Here is a 22,727-nt window from a genome sequence, read left to right as displayed (position 1 = left end):
AAATTGACAGTGTTTTGAAAATTATTTTTATTCATGAATGGTTGTAGTGTACTTTGGGGTTCATGTGTTCTAGTCAAAAGCTGTTAAAATAGAGATTTCATGGTTTGGAAGGATGAGCGGAAAGAAGTGAGGGCATCATGGGAATTGCCTTTTGCACCGTTTCCTCATCCCGGGAGGGGTTTCTGACACACGTATTCTCTGCCCACTGGCACAGTCCTGGAACGTTGCCCTCGGGTTTGTTGAGGGAGCCATGTCCCTAAGACATAAGGCTGATATGCCCTGAGTACGTTCTTTATTTTATTAACCAGAAAGGGAAAGTTGCTGCAGGAACTGGTTTCTCCCTCAGTTGACCGCCATGGTGGCCGCAGGCCGAGCATGGGCAGCCCGGGACAGGGTAGGTGATGATAACACAAACGGTACCAGGCACTGTTCGCAAGGCCTCAGAGGTGCTCACTCAGGGACTCAGCCCTGCTGGTGGGTCCTGCTCTTACCCATCGTTCACAGAAGGTAAAGGAACAGGTGCAGAGGCGAAGTCACCCAACCCGGGTTGAACTCGGCTGTCCGGCTTCAGGGCCAGAGCTCCTAATTGCTTGGTTCTTCCAGGTGAGCCAGCAGGTGGCGAGGCTGAGGACGGGGCTGCTGCCTCGGTGTCGCTGCTCCTTGATTTTTCCTGTCTCATTTGCACTCGGTCTTGGACCACGAGCAGAGGTTGTAAACCACAACAGAGGTTGACTCAGCTTGGTTCTGTGAGTGCTAAGATCTGCTACACACTGTTTACTTTCTGGGGAATTAAAGAGCAGAGGGCTCGGCCTGCTCTGGAAGGTGGTCCTGTAAGGCTGGAGAACAGTGGAGAATGGTGATTAATGCATCATGTGCGGAAGGAGAGCATGAGAGGTGGGAACAGGGACCCCGGCTTAGCAGGGACAGAGGAGCGTCGCTCACTTAACGTAGGAGATTGGCCGCACCATGGCACATGGGATTGCTTTCTGCTGCATCCCTTGGGGTATTTTATTTTATTTTACTTACTTATTTATTTATTTTACCAGAAACAGACTTTCTCGGCAAGTTCTAAATCATGCTGAAAACGTTTAATAGACGAGAGACTAGAATTGGGAATTTCCAGAGTTTGAAGGCACGGTGGTATGGCTGCTTTTCCCCAGTACAATTTTAAGCGTAACCTCAATGTATAAAATGAGTAAAGGCCGGGCTTCGATGGTTGGAGGGGCCAGGGGCTGGGAGTCCCAGACCACACAGACACAAGGCTCTCAGGACAGCCCGACTCCCTCGGCTGACGCCGCCACTGGCGCAGGGCCGGGCGCCTTAGCCCATCTGACACAGCCGTATCCCCTCGGGCATGACACAGTGGAGTGTGTTCCTGAGCCCGGGGTCGGTCTGAGGTCTGGCTGGGCCTTGGCGTTATCTTTCTTTGTGCCCCTACATCCAGTCAGTCAGCAGGTTCTGCTGACTCTAACTCGCCGTCCTCGGCCAGAGTCTGTCACCTCTAGCAAAGGCCCTCCGTTTAAGAACGGGGGAGGGGGATGCCTTTTCCCCCTCTGCCCAGCGCCGTCCAGGGCTCCTGTGAGGCCCACGTCTTCAATGAGCTTGGCAGTCAGGGCTTCTAGAGCAGCCGTGGGCAAACTACGGCCCGCGGGCCGGATCCGGCCCGTTTGAAATGAATAAAACTAAAAAAAAAAAAAGACCGTACCCTTTTATGTAATGATGTTTACTTTGAATTTATATTAGTTCACACAAACACTCCATCCATGCTTTTGTTCCGGCCCTCCGGTCCAGTTTAAGAACCCATTGTGGCCCTCAAGTCAAAAAGTTTGCCCACCCGTGTTCTAGAGTCTAGTTCCAACCTGCTGTTTCCCTTGCTTCCCAAACCACCACCTCCTGGGGCCTTTGGAGCATGGAGTCTCCATAACAAGGCCAGCCAAGGCCTCTGCACCCCTAGACTGCACCCCTGGGGGGACTATTCCCCTCCCCCAGCCTTCCTGTGTCCTGGAAGGGCCTCCCGGGCCCTGCATGCCCACCTCGACCTGTCAGCAGGGACGTTCCTCACCCTCCCCTCGTTCCTCATGGCCCTGCTCCTCAGAGGCACTTGCCTGGAGCCACTCACTGTCCTCAGACTCCAGGTCACTCCCTGGACCCCTAGGCTGACATTCAGCCGGGGTGCACCAGCAAGCACAGCGGCGACAGTGTTGAAATACTCCCAGACTGGTTAGAAAATGGCCGCAGCCCGAATTCAGAAACGGAGGAGAGGGGTTTGAGGCAGGGGGTGGTTCGTGCCTGGCCCGAGAGGGTCTCCTGCACCCTGATCTGGGCACTGGCCGTTCTCCCCGTTGGTGGGGGCCTGGCTGTGCTGTTATTCCGTGTGTGAGCAGCCCCCCTCCCTCTGTCCTGCATTTGACTTTCCAGGGGTGCATATCTTGCTTCCCCAGTTAAATGCCCAGCCACCCTCCAGGCTCCGGCTCCTCCTCCTCATGGTCTAGGTCCCAGGGGGCGACCGGGCCTCGGCCTTCAGCAGCATGTAACATAGGGCCTTAATGTCGGTGAGTGCTCAGTACCGGCTGCTGGTTGCTTGAGACCTGGAAACATTCTGGTGGCCGATGTCCCATGGAAGGGTCGCTGGCAAAAATGTACATTTAAATGTTCCTGTTTGTATATGGCAATGCCGGGCAAAGCTTAGGTCTCCAGAGCAGAGCCTGTGCTTCCATGGTGGCACTGCAGGCATCTCTTTCAGTACTGCTGGAGCCGCAGGTGGTGTGGGCTTTGCAGGATGTGTGTGTGTGGGGGGGGGGGGGGGGGGGGGCAGGGGGGGGGAAGATCAGTGTCAAGTTCTCGATAATCTTACATATCTGTACTGTAGTCTTCGTTGACCTGGTATTCCTACTTAGAATCACACCTTGTTTCCGGGCCTCCACAGCTGTTCGTTCTTCCTGTAGGACAATTACCCACATTGTGCCTCTCTCGGCTTCCCAGATGGCCTGGTGAGGAGCTGGCAGGGACCTTGCCTGTCGAGCAGTCCAATCAACCACCTCACTGAGGATGGCACCAAGATCCAGAGGGTGTGGCTGAGCCGCCCAGAAACAGGCTAGACTCTGAGGACAGTGCCAGTGTGTTCTTCTCTGCTGACATGAGTCAGAGACGAATGCCACCGAGGCCAGGGCCTCTTTAGCGTTCAGGCAGTTCAACAGTGCTCAGCCCTGAGGCAGGAGCTGCTGCTGTGGGGTCCCCAGGACATGCCTCCTCAGATGAGGCTGCTGTGGCCCCAGGGCCACGATTCTCCTTCCTCCAGAGCAGCCGCAGGCCACTTGGGCAGGTGACAGTCGCAGACAGTGTCCTGCACTCTGCCCTCCATCGTGGGGCGATGCCGAATAGCTTTGTCTCCCTCCCGGATGGAAAGCCTGTTTGCAGGCCTTGGCAGGCGCTGCTCCCGGCCCAGTTAGCAGTTCTGTTCATTGTGCCCATGGTTGGGAGCTGCCAGAGACAAGTGATCAGAGAGGTTGCAGGTACTGCTCAGGAGATGGGGGGCCGTCCCCACAGTGGGGTGTGTGTGCCCCCGGTGGGTGGGGGTAGACCATCCATTCGAGTGCAGGGTGGATGTACTAGGATTTCTGTCGATCCTTATTTTTTAGCTTTCTTTTTAAAGTTATATTTTATAGAAATATGTGTACATAGTTTATATGTAAATGCACTTATATATTAGGGATGCATTTTACTTATTGCTTTGGGTGCATTGTCAAAAGGTTAGGGAATCAGAAAATTACCTCCTTCTCTACCGTTTTTCCAAGGAGAAGACTCAGTTTGTCAGTGAAGGGCTTTGTGAAACGAGGCTGTGAGCCTTGTTCTCCTGGTCTCTGACCTTGGGTGAGTCAGGTGAAATCCAGAGTGCGCTTTGCTTTTGGACCCAAAACTCGACAATGTAGAAGCCTCATTAGGACATGGTTGTTTTTTCGGTGTTGACATAGATTGGGAACATAATATAAATTTGCAATTTGAGTACATGGACCTTTTTCTCACATGACAATTAAATGCCATGCTGGTTGGCCACGCTAAGTCAATATTTAAGTTGGCTTTCTTGCTTTATACCTTCACGCAGCTGGCGGGAGGTGGTGTGTGCTCTGGTCCGACCTGCTCCCCGCGCAGGTGCGCACTCAGGCTGTGGGAGCCTGGAGCTGGACCGGCCTCAGAGGTAATGATAGGATGTTTGGGATTTGCCTTAAAATCCTTTTAAAAATGGATCAAATGAAATAATATTAGCAAAATGTTCATCTTTTTTTTAATATATATTTTTTATTGATTTCATGGAGGGAGAGGGAGAAATAGAAACATCAGTGATGAGAGAGAATCATTGATCCGCTGCCTCCTGCATGCCTTCTACTGGGGATCGAGGCCTCAACACAGGCATGTGCCCTTGACCGAAATCAAACCCGGGACCCTTCAGTCTGCAGGCCGACACTCTATCCACTGAGCCAAACCGGCTAGGGCAAAATGTTGATCATTATTAAAGCTGAGGGCATGGGTGCGTGGTGGCTTATTATACTGCTCTGGCTACTTTTGAATAGATTTGGAAATTTCCGTAATAAAAGTTTAACCAAAACATAAAGGAAAGGAGACTCAAACTAGTGTCACCCAAGTAGGTAATAGCCAGACCGGACAATCTCTTTTTCCTTCTTTCCCTCCTTTAAGCAAACACTGGCCTATTATTCTATAATGCTGTCCGCTTAGTAGATTTGTGTTGTGTTAACTCCCCCTGGGGCCAGTCCCGTCGTCTTATAGTTAGTTACCTGAACGCTTGGTGTAACTCTAGCTCGTGTCCCGTGGTTGTCACCAGCACCTCCCTCATCCCTCCTCATACAATGAGCTAAACCCTGGCTAACCTTTCCTCTGCCTCACATCCCTCCTGCAGCACCACCGAGGGCCTGGGCAGGGCTGTGGGAGTTAGAGGTCATCTGTCCAGGCTCTGCTGGGTCCCGAGGCACCACGCGCAGCCTGAGATACTCTGTGGGTTCCATTCGCCTCTGCTTCTGAGGGTCACGGTGCTTCCCTGCTGAAGAGCGGAGCTCGCGGTCCCCTCTCCGGCGACAGGTCTGTCTCTGTGTCCTGCCTCCCACCTGCCCTGTTGTGCCGAGCCCTCTCTCTAGTTGTCCAGGCCCTCTGAAACCACGGTCTATTTTAAGAGGTGTAAGTAACCCTACCCAACCTGTGTCCCCTCAGCCTCCTTACCCAGGTCACTGATATCTGATCGTGGCGACTTCTTCCAGCCCTAAGGCCTGGGTCTCTTCTCTGCCTCCCTCACTGGCCTCGCCTGGGCAGGGACCTGAGGACTCCGTGAATGACCCGCGGCTGCCTGTGGCCAGCCTCCTGCTCCCAGCTGCGTCATAGCCTGTGGACAGGGTGCTGTCCTGGGAGAGAGGCAGGGTGTCCTTGGCCTCTGGTTCAGGACACAATTGTTCCTGACCCCCTGCCCTGCGGCCTCCTCTTTGCTCCCCGCACCCGCACCTGTCCCTGCCGGTTTCCATCTGGCCTGCCGGGTCCCACCTGGCTCTGCGGCCAGCCCTCCCTGCCTCTGCATCCTGGCGGCTCCTTCAGTCCTCACGGTGTCTTTGTCCTCACTGAAGGCAGAGGGCCCTGCAAGTGCTGTGTCCTCATGCTGATGGCCTCCTGCCTGCGAGGGACTCCCTAGGAGAGGTTTTATTCCCCTGTGGTTTCAGAGTATTCTCCTGTGTGTTTCTTTGCCGTGGGACCCTTGGGTGGAAGTTGCCCACATAGCAGGTCGGTGGCTGCACCGGGGCCCAGCACAGGGCAGATGGTGAGAGCTGGATGTGTACTTGCTGGGTGGGGCCGACTCCTCCTGCATCCTCTGCCAGGACAGGTTGCCGCCCGGAGCCCTTTCTGAGCAGGTGGCCAATACGTAAGTACCAGAAGAAATGGACTGACCCAGTTAGAGCGTCTTTATCTTATTTGTAAAGATATAGCAAAGTTCAAAGAATAATAAAATCATAAAGCAGGTACCACGTGCCCACCACCTAGAATTGATGCTTTTTAACATTGATGGTTTTCCCTACGTGCCCTGCAGTCGCCTGCGGGTGCTGGGTGTAGGAGGGATCCTGGGCCAGGGCTCCTGGCCATCCTCCGCCTTCTCCAGCATCGTCCTCGAGGTGCCCCTTGGCATTGGCGAAGGAGGGGCACCGCTTCCCTCAGCGCCCACGCCTGTCTGTCTCTCCCCGAGGCCCGCACAGGCAGCAGCGGCGAAGCTGACCCAGGATTTTGTAGCCCATCGTGGTTACTGCCAGCTCCTACGACACAAATCGAATGTTTTGCATTTGACTCTACCGTTCTTTCCATCTTTCCGTGCTGTCTCTATATTCACCACTGGAAGTGAGCCGCTTTGGACAAAGCATCCGATGGACCCCAGACTTAGGTGCCTTCTGTGGGTGCAGCTTCTCAAACAAACGGGCCCACTCCTCTCAGTGGAGAAGAGTCCTGCCTCCAGGCCCAGCGCTGGCCACTGGGAAAGGACGCCTGCCCCTTCCCTGTGAAGTGGTCCTCCCTTCTCTCACCAGAGCCTCTTGTATTCGGGTCGGCTTTGGTTTCCCGCAGGCCAGGAAGGTCATCTCTGCCTCTGGCTTGTCAGCGGAGCAGGACTTTTCTCTGCGTCTCCAGCTATTATCATAACAGGCTCTGCTTGTGTTGCCCAACAACTCCCAGCGTTGGTGTCAGCTTCTTTAACATGCAGACCTGCAGGTGTGATTGGGCTCTTCCTGTGCCACATGCCAACTGAAATGCCACGCCTCCTTGGTCCAGGTGCGGGTGAGCAGCTGCACCTGCAGGAGCCTCGGCGCCTTGTTCTCGCAGAGGGTGGGGTCAGCCTAACCAGCAGGTCTCTCGTCCCCGTTGGAGCAGAGCCGGCTGCCCGAGGCCGCCTGCTGGCCCACACCTGCTCCCCTCGCCAGCTCTTACCAGCCTCATCCTGCCTTGTCCCGACATATGTACAGTAATCGCTTAACAGTAGTAAATCAGTGGTTAAGGACCAGTGGAAACATCTCGTTTCTCTTCGGAATTTTCTTGAGTGGGACCCTCTCTAAGAATCAATAAAAAACATGTCCTCAGTTGAGGATTGAAAAGACACACACACCCCAGGATTTGGTAACTAAATGGATATAAATGGAAAAAATAGATGAGATTGGAGGGCTACATTTTTGAGCCTAGGAGAATGCCGTGGAGCAGTGACGAGGAGGGGAGGGTGGGCAGGAAGGAAGGAATTCCATCCTCTCCCCCGGTTCTCTGGGCAAGCTGGCCAGGGCACCGCCTCACCATGGCAGTGAAATTTAGCTCCTTAGCAGTAAAATTAACCTGCTGTCCCGCACAGGCTGCTCCGTGCTGTCTCATTAGGCGTGTCCTGACTATAATTACCATCTCCCCAAGTGGATGTCCAGGGCAGGCCCTCATGTCTGTGTTGAAGAGAGAAGCAGGAGAACCATGTGGTTGGGTTTTTCCCCCTGGAGAATGTTGGGCAGGTCCTGTCCTCAGCATTCCTTACATCTCTGAGTGCCACCCCAGCCCTCGGCATCCCTAGAGTCCTGCCTTTACCCAGCTCCTGGCTCTTCGTCTGGTTTAGAGGAGTCTCTCTTCTGACATAGAAAACTCGCTCCCAGAAGCTGGGGGCAGCCCTGGTGTCGGGCTCTGGGCTGGCGCCCTTCTTCTGGCATTTGCCGTTCCACTTCAGAAAGGTATTTGTCCACTCTGTTCCCTTCCCTGTGGGCAGGCGTGTTTTGTTTAAAAAGTAATCTGCAGTCGGAGGTCTGAATGTATGTCTAAACATCTAAGAAGAGAGGCCCCTTGTCCTTGGATGACTTGGGTTATTTGAGAAATAATGGGAAGAAGGCAAGACACTATTTTTTAAAGTTTATCTTTAAGTATTTAAAATTTACTAAAAGTATTGCAGATGGCCCCCTCCCCCATTGAAAGACGCTGTCTTCACGTGGACTTTCAGTCGGTGGCTTGAACCTTTTTTCTGTCCACATCACCTGGAGCTGCTTCACTCCCTCCAGCCTGTGGACCCCCGCAGCTGCGAGGGGTGCGGAGGAGCAGGCTGGGGTTGGGGGATGCTTTGAATTCCCCGTCCTCTTTGAAGACTCTGCTCTATACATATCTCCTCCCGGGCTTACAGTGGAGAGTGGGTCAGAATCACAGAGGGTCGTTCATGACTCAGGAAATGTTTCTGAAGACCTGTCTGGGCGAGGCACTGTGATGAGCACCAAGGGCATATGAAGACAGGGCGCTGGCCCCGGGGGCAGAGAGGCATCTTCCTAGGAGCGAAGGGCCACTCAGGGCCGGAGTACTCCTCAGTGAGGAAGGACTGGGCGCTCTGGCCCGGGGCCTGTAGGAAGTGATTACAGAAAGTGGCCTCTGGCCTGTTTGGGGAGGATGTGGGCCTGTCCAGCAGGACAGGAGACACGGAAGGTGGAGGTGGTAGTGGGGAGTGCAGGGCGCAGGGAGGCGCAGGGAAGTCTGTGGTGGGCGTTGAGGGGGGCGGGAGTTGGGAGGGGAGTGGAGGTAGTGTGCACCCGTGACCCTGCCTCCATGGCCGTGGTGAGGCGGGGCCTTGGCCGGCTCGCCCAGAGAACCAGGGGAGAGGATGCACCTTCTCCTCAGGCATAGAGGATGGAACTCCCTCCTGCTAGTCGACCCTCCCCGCCTCTTCGCTGCTCCCCGCGTTCTCCCAGGCTCAAAAATTTAGCCCTCCGATTTCATCTGTTTTCCATTTATATCCATTTAGTTACCAAATCCTGGTGTGTGTGTGTGTGTTTCTTTTTAATCCTCGCTTGAGGATATGTTTTTTTATTGATTTTTAGAGAGAGAGAAAGAGGGGAAGAGAGAGAGAGGGAAAAACATGGATGTGAGAGAGAAACATCAATCAATTGCCTCCCATATGCTCCCTGACCAGGAGGAATCAAACCAGGGCACATACCTGCACCCTAGGTATATGCCCTACCCAGGAATTGAACCCACAGCCTTTTGATGCCTGGGATGATACTCCAACCAACAGCCACCTGGACAGGGCCTGGTGTGTTGTTGTTGTTGTTTTAACTGATTAAAAAAATGTTATTGTGATAAAATATGCGTAACATAAAATTTGTCAATTTAACCATTTTAAGTGTACAATTCAGCGGCATTAAGTACATTCCCACTGTTGTATAACAATTACCACTTTCTGGCTCCAGAATTTTTCATCATCCCAAACAGAAACTACCCCTCTCCCACCCCTGATAGTCCTATCTCTATGAACGTGCCTACATTCTATGAGGTCCCTCATAGAAGTGGAATCATGTAACATTTGTCTTTCTGTGTCTGGCGTCTTTCACTTAGCATTACGTTTTCAAGGGTAAGCCATGTTGTAGCAGGTATCAGAATTTCCTGCTTTTTAAGGCTGAATAATATTCCATGGTATACATCTTCCACGTGTTGTGTGTCCCTTTGTCTCTTGCTGGACCTGGTGCTCATCCTGCCTTTTATCACTGTGTCCCGTGGCTTTTGGCCGTCCTGTGTGTCGCCTCCCACCTCTGTCTGGATTTGAACCGCCAATTGCCTGGGTTGCGCACTTGCCTCTCAAGGTCCCTTGGCTTTGGTTTGAGACCTGGGCTCCGTTCCTGGTTCCTGTTCTTGCATGGTGCTGGGGCAGGACATTGAGCTTCTGGGCGCCGGTTCCTGGACTTTGAATTGAAGGTAGTGACAACCCCACCAGGGAGGTCTCCAGTCCTAGTCTTGAGTTCTCGTAAAGGCCAGCTAACCGAATTTTACTTTTTCTAAGGCACAGCAGTTTAATACCAGCTGGCTAATCATTTCTGGGGGTCTGACTTTACAAAGGCAACTGTCGGGTATTATTGTCAAAATCTCTTAGATACCAGTTTAAAAGGCAATAAAGCATGTGGTTCAGTGCTATGAATATGCCCCCATAGGACACGTTTTATAACTGTCCTAACATTATACAACTGTGTTCTTGTGACTTGGGAGACTTTTTCAGTGGCAGCCACATGTGTGACTTCAAAAATGCTTAGACAACTTAAGGGAAAGAGAGAGAGAAATGTGGAGAGAGGCCACAGAAAACTGTCCACCCTCCAAGGTGGCCTCAGCGAGGCCGAAAACCCTATCTGAAGAAGCATGTTCAAAGAATTTGAATAAAAAACTGTAGTAATGAAATGTGAATAGGAAAAAGGAAATACTTCTAAAATAATTGGTATTGTCATGTGACTTAAATATATCTGTAGCTTAATGAGTACAGAAACTATTTTACGTAGACATCTGACCATTTCATCTAATCCCTAGCAGTTTATCTGCTCAAGTTGGACACCCTATATTTGGAATCTATTTTGGTTATTTATTTGTGGCCTGTGGCCAACATGAATGGGTGAGGTATGGCCCTAATCTTTCTGGTTAAATTTGGTCTAGCCTTATCCTTGCTCTTAAAAGCGTTGTGTCTCGCTCTTTCTGATAACTTTTGGGGAGATAGGCAGGGAGTGTGTTAGTGTAGACATGTTCAACTTGACTCGAGTAGTTTAATACATGGGGTTTCTGAAAACAGCATCCCTGCTCTGTTTCTTCTTATAAAAATATTCTTGGAAATGGACTTGGGGAGCCATAGAATTGCTGCACTGAAAACTCAGTGGGTTGGAGGGTTACTGTACTTGGAAGAGCGCTCGGGGCAGTGGGTGGGAGTCCCTAGTCCCCTGTGAATGCCTGCTCACTGTCCCTGGGATCCCAGGTCCCCCAGGTGGCCTTGCCCTTCTCAGGCTCAGGTGAGGAGGTGGTCCCAGGGCAGCACCCTGTGTCCATGCTCGGGAATTCCTGTCTGGGATGGGGCGGGGCAGCGGCCTCTGCTGTCCCTTCTCACTGGTGGCCTCTGGCCTCTCGGCGTCTGCACCTCCCTCTCTCCAGGGAGAGCCGACGGCTCTTCTGGTGCAAGGGGGGATGGCTTAAGCAAATCTAGCTCTAGGTAATTTGCCAGCCAGGGCTAAGGAGCACGGATCCGACGGTTTGGAGTGGCGCATTGAAAGAACAGCACGCAGTCTGGCTGCCGCTCTCTTGTTCCTCCCGAGGCTGAGCTGTGCCCGGCCAGTGCAGGACAAAGGGGGCGCTTTTAGCCTCTGTAAATGGCCTATTGTGCCAGGGGAGGAGGTGGAGCAAGGAATGGCAGCATCTTGCCAGCTTGGCTTGCTGTTTTCAGCAAAGATGTCAGGATTTCTCCATTGGCTGCCACCGGGGCAAGGGTGCTACTTATGTGGGTTTGTTTGAGGGCTTCATTCCAAGTGAAGTTTTCTTTCAAACCACTAGTACTCAGCTGGACGAAAGCTTGAGAGGCTTCAGAAGGAGACAAACACCCAAACCACCCGGTTTTTTGGTTTGTACATGGCAGGAAGAACATACAATGCTCATGTAAGTATGAGTTTGCAGAATTGCAGGAGCTGTGTGTGTGCGTGTCCCTGTGTGTCCCTGTGTCCTTAGAGAATGATGCCCTTGTGGGTCACCTCTGGCCTGGACCACTTTGTGCACAGTGGACCTGGAACCCACATGCTCAGAGGTCGGGTGAGGGGTAAAGGCTAGTGGTGACGTAAGGAGGGGAGAGTTGGGTGGACTTCAGATGCCAGTTCTGATACCGGGAGTGAGTGCTGGTAGGCCCTTGGAAGCCACCTGCTCCTGCAGGTCCCTAACCTGGGTGGGCTGAAGGGGATGGTGAGCCCACATGCAAGGAAGTGTGTGGTGGTTCTTAGTGGTAAGGGCCAGCGGCCCCTCCAGAGGGTCAGAATTGTCCATGTGGAGGAAAGGCACGGATTTAGGGTCAGATTGGTGTCCTGATCTTGGGAGACACCTGGAGGAAGCTTTCTAAGTCTCCAGCCTTGATCTCCCCATCATCATTTTGTATTTGGTGTTCAGCTGAGACACCGGATGTGAACGCTTTCTGAACACGAGATCGATGCTCATTATGTCATTAGCTGCCTTTCTCCAAGTCTGGGCAGCTGGGAAGCAGGCTTCCTGCTCTCCGCCGGCCATGCAGCCACTTCTGCTCCCTGCCCCGTGCGTCTGCTTCTCTCGGGTCTATTTAAGGGTGGCCTGCGCGCTGTGCTCTGCACTGACTGGGCTTCTGCCAGGTTTCCCTGACCCTTGCCACGTTCCCAGTCAGTCTGTGGTTTTAGACTCCAGCTTCTTCATAGGAAAATCAAACTGAGCAAATCCTTTTTTTGTGGGTTTGGAGAGGAAGTCTCCTGTGTTCCAGCCGAGAAATACTGGCTACTGTCTGCATAAGCCTTTAAGCCAACTGAGTTGTCTTCTTAGCGACAACAGCAGGATCATCTGCCTGGGCTGTACACTTCCCAAGATGATGGCATGCAGATCTGCTTTTGAAAGAATTTTTTAAAAGATTCCAACCAGAACAGCATTTGGAGTAAGAACTAATTCTGAGTTTTAACCATAGCTTGGCAAGTTCATGAGTCTTAATACTTCTTCGAGACCAGTTGTTGATTGAGACGGTCCTAAAGCATGTTCACCTACAGCAGTGGTTCTCAACCTTGGCTGCACATTAGAATAACCTGGGGATCTTTTTAAAATCCTGATTTCTGGGCCTCATCATTAGTAACAGAGAAACAGAATTTCCGGAGGATGAGGCCCAGAAATCAGGATTTTAAAAAGATCCCCAGGTGATTCTAATGTGCAGCCAAGGTTGGGAACCGCTGACCCACAGCATTTGAAGGCAATTATTGTGGCTCATTTTCTTTGAATGTAGGTCTGCCTCCATTTCTAACAATCCCAAGTACCTTTTCCTCACAGCAGTTAAATAGATGGGGAAAGATTGAAAATGCTCTTGGTTCTTTCCACGGATCTAACTGAGGTCTTGGCTTAGTCCTGCATTGCATGGGCTGAAGTTTCCTACCCACAGCATTAACCAGTTTGTTCGGTGTGGCTGGTTCGCAGCTGGTTACTGATTGGCAGCGAGGAGGCATGGAGGGAACTGCAGCTTGTCTCTGTCACCAAAGATAAGCATTTAGCTGGCGTTAAGCCCTCAGCGTTACAGGTCAGTATCCAATAAAATGCTTTTGCACGAGTGCTACTGTACTTTCCTGAAGTTTTAAAAAAGCTTTCTTTCCTAGACGTTTCTAAAAATAGACTCCTTTCATTCTTAGTTTGATGCTGTTTGCAGCTTGGCTATTGCCAATGCTTACAACAGAAAAAAAAACTACCCGTTTAGGACTGTACTTGTTTGTGAGGGAGTTATTTAATATTTTCACACGGGGATGTGATTCTGTAGAACGGGTGGGGAATGTCCTGCCTGAGGACCGTATAAGGCCCAAGAAATCATTGGGTCTGGCCCTGCCAAGGCCTTGGGGGTGAGTTAGTGTTTGACTATAACAGGCTAATTTTGGAGTTGACAAGTTTGTATGGCCCTCGAATGATGTTATAAATATCCACATGGGCCTTGGCAGAAAATAGGTTCCCCACCCCTGCTGTAGGACAGTCCCTGTACATTCACACGATCTAGGTTGTATTGAAATTACTTCGGGGAAAGGCAAGGGTGTTGGGTGAGGGGTGGGTGACTCCCATTCAACTTACAGTGCTGAGGCAGGTAACGGAGACAAGTAGGAGGTGGGTCGATCAGAGGGGAAGGCAGGTGTGTGCACGTTAACTGCGGAAGGTTGCTTTGCATTCGTAGAATTGCAGTACTATATGAAGTCGGACAGCTCAGTGCCAAGAGGACCGACTCAATTTGTCTGCTTAGCCTCAAAGTCTCCTGTAAGCATCTCCCTCAGAGAGGCCTAGCCTGATCACTGGATGTCAATGGTGGTAACACCCATCACACCTTGTAGATATTAATTTTGTACTGTATCCCCCCCTCCCCCCCGCCAGCTGATTGGCCCACGGAGCACCCGGCCCTGTCTTTAGCACTGTCCTCCAGCTCCCAGCACATGCCTGGTACACACTGGAGGCTCAGATATGTTCAAGGACTGGAGTAGTTTAATTCCTATGAATTCATCTAGAATAAAATGTGCTGCGAGTATATGTTGACCGTCTGTTTCTTTCCTGGTCTGTCTTGTGTTGGTTCAACATACCACCCAACATCTGATCATTTCAGTGGCTTTTCAAAATATGCCCATTGTCTCTTCCTATTGGGAAGCTGAGCAGAAAGAAAACAATGTCTGTTTTCAGAGCTGGCACTGGCAGTGACACTGACTGATGCCGGTCCCTGCCCATGGGTGGAGCAGTGGGGTGACTCTGCTCCCAGCTTCTCATTGGCCATCCTTCACCCCTCTTCTCCTGGGAAGTCAAGTATGGATTTTGTCTGCTAGTTACCTTTAGCCCAGTGGGCAGCAGCACAGGACTCGGCATGTGACTCATGCCCCGAGAGACCTTGGCAGGCGGGTAAGCATGAGGCTGAGCTCCTCTGCCCGGCCCCACCCCCACCCCGCCGCCTTTTCTGTCTCTGCAGTGGTGTGTCACCTGCACTCAGCTGTTGGTGGCACAGATGGTGAGTGGTTTTGTAAGTACTGGTGTTTTCTCTCCAGAATTCTGACCTGAAGAAATTTGCTTATCTGTTCATTCTCTGTTGTCATGTCAGAGCTTGAAATTTCCAGTGTGTGTGTGTGTGTGTGTGTGTGTACATACGTGTGTGTACATATGTGCTTACACCTACACAGAGCTGTTATAGCACAAGATTGCATGAGCTGAACAGATACATTCTATTGGCCCCTGTAGTATCAGTGGCCAGTGAAAACACTTGATTTGCAGCTATGCTGTAAAGAAAAGAATGCAGTGGTACAGACTGAAATTAAAAGAGGACTTCTATATTTGAAAAAAGAGGATTATTTTCAGTCTGTTTAAAAGAACATAGAACAAGACGCTCACAAATACCTGAACTTCGAGCTAAATGAACACTTAGTGGACTGCCAGGAAATTTTCGAGAAAACTCTTTCAGGTCATTTACTGTTATTACCTTTCCTTTACTGCCAAACATACTGCAGAGCAGTAATTCATCAATAACTTTCTAATGAGAATTATTCTTCTATACTACCTGTACTTCACATTTTTTATACTGATGTATATGTAAATTATCTATAACATGCAATTTGGGGCTTTAATATGCTTTGAGTTATTCATCTAATTTTGGCTTCTAAATTTTGTTTGTAAACTTTTATTACCTCTGTACCTTACTGTTCTGCACACAGGACTAATCACGGAGTATTGGTAGAGGAAATAATGATGCCTCCCATTCATTGAGCACTTTCTGGTGCCTCGTACCATTCTACGTTCTATGTGAATTATTTAGTCCTTATAAAAGCCCTCCGAGGTAGGTTATATTTTCCATCTCCATTTCTACATGAGGAAACTGAGGCGCAGAGAGGTGAAGTCATTCGTCCCAAATCACACAGCTAATGAGCTGGGGAGGCAGGATTTGGTTCTGGAATCTGGGACCTTAAATACTATTCTATATGTTTTCTCCAAAACTACGCTATCATCTCTCTCCACGTGTGTGGTGGTTGGTGTATAGTTTGTGCACACTGGTTTGTTATGTTTTAGCCATACTACGCGTTGAGGAATATAAAGGAAATTATCTTATCAGAATAGCCAGGCATTGTTTCCCATGCACCTACTTCTGCTGTTGCTTTCTTGGTGCAGAGGAGTGGGAGGGGAGACACACATTGACATTGGATGGGTCTGTTGATCAGTTGGGAGCTGCTGTGGGAAAAGTGAAAACCGACGGCCCTGGGTGGTTTGGGCGTGTTTGTGCCTCTTCACTCTGTCCATTCGCTGTGCTGGTGGCAGTTGGCTCTGTGTGAGGAGGTGGAGGAGAACAGAGGATACTGTTGGGGAAGAAGATGGTAACTTATGCCACTTAGCTGAGTATTTTGTGGCAGGAATTCTCTGTGTGTAAACATTTTTAAATGTGATTAATGAAAACTTGATACAGGCTGATAGAAGTAAAATGCTTCCTAACGGGATCTTTACAAAACTGGAATCACGCAGCCAGGAGAAGACCTGGGCCGTGAGGCTGGGACCGTCGGGTCTGGTGTTGGCTCTGGGATCTGCAGGAGTCCTCCCTGGAATGAACATGGCGTTTTTCTCTCCCAACAGAAGTCAGCGTAGGGCACCACCGGCACAGGATGATGCAGGCCCACGAGCTGTTCCGGTATTTTCGGATGCCAGAGCTGGCTGACTTCCGACAGTACGTTCGCACGCTTCCCACCAACACGCTCATGGGCTTCGGCGCGTTCGCTGCACTCACCACTTTCTGGTACGCCACGCGGCCCAGGGCCCTGAAGCCGCCATGTGACCTCGCCATGCAGTCGGTGGAGGTGGCGGTAAGTAGACGGCTGGCCTGCCTGTGGGTTTCCCCTGCCTTTTCCCAGATGAGCCACGCCTGTCAGACGTGATTGCTTGCGGAGCGCTTTGTAAGGGAAGATGGACCCAACAAACAGAAGTTTGCCGATGATTGTAAATGGAGGTGGAGGCCAGAGTGTCGGGCAGAGGGACAGATGAGGTGGTGTTGGCTGGGGGTCTGCCCATCGTCACGCAGGGGCTCATTCCAGAAGTCCCCGAGCCTCTCCCTTGCACTGGCACTGCGGTCGCCCCAAGATTCTGCGACAGGAGGGACAGGCCGAGCCCCAGCTCTCCAGGCCTTATGTTCCAGCAGAGAAGAGGGTTGTCAAACGCATGTCAGACCGAAGGATTTCGCTTGTGCTGTATCTGAAAGTTAGAACACATCCCCCAGCCATTGAAAGGGACTCTGGGATTTCAAATAGAACTTGCCAGAATAACGCGGCTACAGAGCTACGACAGGACACTCGGGGGCGCCGGGGGTTGCGCTGCTGAGTGCCATGGCTGCATATCCCTCGGGCAACGAAAGGTCATGCTGTCATTGTTAGGAAAATACACCGGAGCAGAGCGTGCCCTCGCAATGCAACGCGGGCTGAATGGTGGGATGGCCGAGGAAATCGAAATGCCTCCCCCCGTCCTTCCCAGGCTCTGCTCCTGCCTCTGAACCTTCCCCTGGTCAGTAGAAACGTGGGGACAGGAGCCACGTGCTCAGCGGGTGACTCTTGCCCTGCTCTCTACGCTGTCCTCCTTCCTTTTCCTGCCCCACTCCGAGTGCATGTCCAGTGCGCATTGCTTTCGACTTATATGAAAAACAGTGTTGTAAAACGCCAATTGCCTCACTCCTGCTCTCAGATGTGGGTGAAAGGCCTCCCTCCCGGCGGGCAGGCGTGTGGGGGAGGGAGAGTGTGCCCTTCTAAATATAGCTTCTTGGTACTTAGAAGATTTTAGTTCTTTTAGACAATTTCTTGGATTCATTAATGTGAAACTCCTAAAAGGTATAAAAGATACGCCAGTTTTATTCATGTCGAAATGTAAAAATAGAAGCAGTGAACTGCTGAGGAAAGATGGCTTTAAGATACTTTATGTCTGTGTAGAAGGTCAGCTTCATATTTCACCTCAGCTAATCATCTACCAATGATGAGTAGAATCTAGTATTTTCTAACAGATATGAGTGAGGGTTGGGGAAATCTTTCTCTCCCGGCAGAGGACCTGATGTCTCCTGGCAGTGTTGCCCTCACTATGAGAAGAGGACTTGGCAAGTGCAGATTTAAGATGTTTATAATTTAGCCCGGCCGGCATGGCTCAGTGGCTGAGCGTTGACCTACAAACCAGGAGGTCAAGGTTAATTCCCGGTCAGGGCACATGCCTGGGTTGTGGGCTCGATCCCCAGTGGGGGGCGTGCAGGAGGCAGCCCATCAATGATTTTCTCTTATCATTGATGTTTCTATCTTTCTCTCCCTCTCGTTTTCTCTCTGAAATCAATAAAAATATATATTTTTAAAAAGATGTTTATAATTTAGCAGTAACTGTAAAAAGTGCCTACTTCTTATTTCTTGTATGAGAAATTGTGGAGGCACTTACAGTGTGATTTTTAAGTTCCAGCTTAGCATGAAGTCACTGAGTCTTACTAAAATACTCATACATTTTCTCTGTAGACCAGTTTAAAACTACAGATAAGCACAAAGAAAATTAGAATCTGTAATTTCACTACCAGGTATATATAGACTTCCTGATTTTTCTTAGAAATGGATTTAGCTCAGATTTTCAGAATTTGTAGGTCTTGGGTTTACAAAATTTGCTTTGCATTTCTAAAAGAAGATCTTAAAATTTTGGATTTGAGACTAGCCTTGGGTGATACTTCGTAGTTATAAATGCTTGTCTAGAGCGCACTCATCATACGGACTTCTGTGGCAGAAAGAGGAACTTAATTCATTCCATTAAGTATTAATCAGGAGCTTGTGTATCTGGCAGGGGCTGGTCGCCCGATGAAAATGTCGCTTCGCTCCTACTTGGAAAACAAGCGAGCACCCTGTGCCAATCCCCACGCTCACCCCCCCTTCCCATTTCACATACGCGGTTTTCACCCTCCTCTCCCCATAAACTCTACTGGATATGAAAATGAGGAGAATCTGCTCTTTTTGGTTTGGCTGCATCTCATCCCTGCCCACACTGGTTGTTTCTCAGCTACACTCTTAAAGCCGCAGCACTGAGGTCTTTTATAAGTCACAGCTTGAGAAATTTCCTTTCACAAATCTGGCTCGTAAAGAGGACGTTAGCGCTCACGCTCTGCACCTGTGCAGGAAGGCGATAAAGACATAAACTGTAGACTGGACAGGGAATCGGGTGCTAGCAACAGAATCCAGTGTCTTTTTTTTTTTTTTAAATAGATTTTTATTGATTTCAGAGAGGAAGGGAGAGGGAGAGAGAGAAACATCAATGATGAGAGAGAATCATTGATCGGCTGCCTCCTGCACGCCCCCCACTGGGGATGGAGCCCGCAACCTGGGCATGTGCCCTGACTGGGAATCAAATCGTGACCTCCTGGGTCCTACGTCAACACTCAGCCACTGAGCCACACCAGCCAGGCAACCCAATGTCTTTTTTAAATTTGTGAGCGTGGTCTGCTCAGCATCCTGTTTGGAGAGCTGTGTCCCCCCGCCTGCACCGGCAGCTCCCCAGCCTGCAGCAGGGAGGCGAGGGCTGGCCTTTCCCCGGGTCAGGGAAGGAGTCCGTCTTGCGAAGGGAGTTTGCTACTGCTGCTCCATGACTTTGAGCAGACGCTAGAAGCAAATTTTTATACTCGTGTCTGTCTGTTTTCCCCCCAATCACTTTCCCAAGGGATCATGGGAATTTCCCAGTTTTCGCTGGTCTCAGTCTGTTCTCTGGGATTGTGGTCCCCATGCCCCCCAGTGAAGATGATCTTCACTGGAGTGACTGGAAACCATGAGGGACTGGTCAGGGCACAGCCCACGGTGGCTGCAGTAGGGACATGGGAGAGCATGTTGGAGCTGGAAGGGACCAGGGGCAGAAAGATGTGGCCGAGGCCGGACCGCTGCTCTGCTGGGACCAGGCAGCCTTGGGCAAGTGCTCCCGCCTTTCCTGACCTTCAGGTTCCTCATCTGGGAGTCGGGGTGCCAGTGCCTTCCCTCCAGCACGTTGGTAAGAGGACCGTGTGGAGATATGCAGAGGGTGTCCCTGGCCCCCAGTAAGTGTTCAGTAAATGCCAGTTTCTTCTGTAAAGGTCTCCTCGTTCAGCCCTCACATTGTGCACATGAGAAAACAACCGTCCAAGGAGGTGGAGTTGTACCAGCCAGTCCGTGGCAGGTGCACAGCTCAATCGTGCTGCCTTTGTTACAGTAAAGTTATGTATTGTACCTGTGGCTGGAGGGGGCGATAACTAAGGACAAGAAGGAAAATTTGGGTCTTTCTAGATAAATTTGAAGGGTCAGTGGCTAGAGCTCTTGATCCTAGGAGCAGGCTCTTCTGAAAATGGATCTGAAGGTGGTGATGGAAATGAGAGGAGGAAGGGGGGGCAGGTTAGGTCAGAAATGGGGTCTGGGATTCTGCACACAGTGGGACATCCATCAGAAACTGTCAGGAATGGGGGTGAGGACGGGGAGGGACACAGCTGTCCAACCTGGGCGCAGCAGCCAGAGCTGATCCCAAGAGCTTCCGCCTTCTCCTCATCCTACACCCTCAACAAGGCGGGCCGGGGGCCGGGGGACTGGAGAGAGAGTATTTAGAGGGGGTTTTGCTTAGATGTGTTATTCTGGGAGTGTGCAGCCATCAGCACTTTTATACCGGTGGGTAACTTTTGCACCTTTTCTAAAACCTTGGGCTTTTTAATAACTATGGAAACCTGGCTAACTTACTTTTTCTTACTAAACTCACATTATAGGAAACAACTAGGTTTCCATGTGTTGTTGGACTTGTCCACTAACTTTAAAGCGACTAGTGTTTTCGAATGCGGTGGTAGAGGGTTCGCTGGTCATGGGAAGCGGCCTTGGGTGGATGGGCTATGAGGGGGGGGGGGGGGCAGTACAGGGAGCTGGGGGAGGAGTTTCTGAGCTGGGTGCCATGACCAGGCCACAGAAGTACCAAGTAGCTGCCTTCAGGAATGCCAAGCAGGGAGGGGGATTGTTTTAGAAAAAAACATCCTGGGTTCCTTTTACCGGGAAGAAAAGCCCCAGGTCACTGTATGGGAATACGGTGACGCGGGTCTGAAAGCACATGTCATTCTGTAGAAATGATGCCACTTCCCGGCTTCGTCCAGCAGGGAGCATGTGGGCCGTAATGTGGGCTGGAAGGCTGGTTTGTTTTTTTGTTAATCCCCCTGCCACCCGGATATATTTTTCCATTGATTTTTAGAGAGAGTAAAAGAGAGAGAAGCATCGATGTGAGAGAAACATATTGATTGATTGCCTCCTGCATGAGCCCTGACCAGGGCCAAGGTTGGGGAGGAGCCTGCAGCCAAGTACATGCCCTTGACCGGAATTGAACCTGGGACCCTTCAGTCTACAGGCCGACGCTCTATCCACTGAGCCAAACTGGCTAGGGCTGTAATGCTTACTTAAGTTTAAAAATAGCCTCCCCGAAGCAGGCTCAACGTGTGCCAAGTGGAAAACGACGGACGTAGGCATTCCCAGCCTCTGGACACAGATCCCGGGTCACACCAGCCTCTCACAGGCCGCAAAGCACCGCGCTGGGCTCTGGCCCCTGCAGCCTTCGCTTCAAGAGCGAGGGACGCCTCACACATTCTAAATGGCAGGTGTATGGAGGGGCCCGGACCGGCTTGTGGTGCTGGGACAGTGTGTGTTTGTGGGAGGGGGGGGATTGGACTTTGTGGCTCTAAACTTTCTCCCCTTTCACAGGGTGGGGGTACTGTGTTCCCTTCTGAGGTGTGTGTAGCAGCATAGAACCAGTTTGTTAATACTGCCAGCCTCCCCATCCCTTAAGGGAATCCTCTGATGGAGACAGTGGGAGCTTGAGAATGCAAAGTGCAAAGGCTAGGGGGATTTGGGGAAGGCAGTGAGGAACCAATCACCCCGGCAGGCAGTGGTGGCCGGGGCCTGGCTCTCAAAGATGAGAGGACCAATGCAAGGCCGTTTGAACCTGCTTGTGAAGCGCAGACAAGTCTCGTAACTTACCAGGCGGCCGAGGAGCTGGGCTTGAAGCTTGGCTCCCCCACGTTTTGGATGTTGGACCGAGGCAAGACAGCCCCCCTCTGGGTCTGTTTTCTCCTCTGCAAATTGGCTGGCCTGCAGCAGGCGCTCAGTAAACACACACTCGCCTGCCCCTCTCCTGCATCAGATGGCAACGCCAGTGGGATCGGCATGTGATGGTCCTGCCTTCTCTGTGCTCGCTTGGGTCCAAGGGATCTCAGGAAGTGAGCTGGTTAGATGCTGAGCGGAAGTAGTGGATCTGAGGGTTCAGGGCTATCCTGTGGATTTACAGCTCACCACAGGTATGCTTTTCATGTCCTGCCCACTGTCATTCAGGAAGTGTGAAGCGGGGGGTCACTGTGGGCTGGCCCTTCAAGGCCCTAGTGTGACCTTTCGGGGATCTGGTGCTGCTGGGATGAGAACTAGGAGCCGGGGGCCTCACTGAAGAGTCCTTGGATGGAAAAGGAGGTGTGTGCCTGTCTGTAGAGCTGCAGTTCTCAACCTGTGGGTCGAGACCCCTTTGGGGGTCAAACGACCCTTTCACAGGGGTCACCTAAGACCATCGGAAAACACATATATAATTACATATTGTGTTTGTGATTAATCACTATGCTTTAATTATGTTCAATTTGTAACAATGAAAATACATCCTGCATATCAGATATTTACATGACGATTCACAACAGTAGCAAAATTACAGTTATGAAGTAGCAACGAAAATAATGTTATGGTTGGGGGTCACCACAACATGAGGAACGGTATTAAAGGGCCGCGGCATTAGGAAGGTTGAGAACCACTGCTGTAGAGAGAAGCCGGTGGTGGTGGTCTGGGCCATGAGCGCCCTATGGAGTGTAAGGGCTGGAGGAGTCTGTTCACATGGAGGATATTGGGAAGAGAAAAGAATGAGTCATTTTTACTCCCTGGGACTGTGGTTCCACCTGCTGCTTCCGTCGCCCCCTCCCCCCGCCAGATGGATTTAACATTAAAATCCAGCCAAGTCTTCAACAGTCTCTTTAGAAGTTACCAGGTTCTCCTCCTCCTCCTCCTCTGCTCTCTCTTCCTTCTCCTCCTACCTGTGTCCCTGTGTCCCTTCCTCTTCCTCTTCCTGCCCTGCCCCCACCCCTCTCCGTAGAGGGAAGAGCAGGGTAAGGAGAGGGGTAGTTGTGGCCTGTACATAGATGTCCATTTTCTAGATGG

General features: G+C 51.1%; 1 protein-coding gene across 4 annotated transcripts in view; it reads left to right on the top strand.

The window, feature by feature from the left end:
- ACSL1 (acyl-CoA synthetase long chain family member 1) overlaps nucleotides 1–22,727 on the top strand; it is a 58,517-nt gene that overhangs the window by 3,856 nt on the left and 31,934 nt on the right. For 2 of the 4 annotated variants that reach the window (XM_070408174.1, XM_070408172.1), the window contains exon 2: nucleotides 16,126–16,352. In XM_070408174.1, the coding sequence (XP_070264275.1) occupies nucleotides 16,155–16,352 (198 nt within the window). In that variant the 5' untranslated portion in view covers nucleotides 16,126–16,154. Of the gene's footprint in view, nucleotides 1–11,340; nucleotides 11,440–16,125; nucleotides 16,353–22,727 lie in introns of those variants that run through there. The other 2 variants (XM_070408175.1, XM_070408173.1) reach the window with 2 other exon arrangements.

The sequence above is a fragment of the Myotis yumanensis genome, unplaced genomic scaffold (genome assembly GCF_028538775.1).
Source record: "Myotis yumanensis isolate MYYU_CA2020_CCGP unplaced genomic scaffold, mMyoYum1.0.hap1 SCAF_3, whole genome shotgun sequence".
Taxonomy (NCBI): domain Eukaryota; kingdom Metazoa; phylum Chordata; class Mammalia; order Chiroptera; family Vespertilionidae; genus Myotis; species Myotis yumanensis.
The sequence above is the reverse complement of the archived record's forward strand: the minus strand, read 5'-3'. Positions and strand labels throughout refer to the sequence as shown.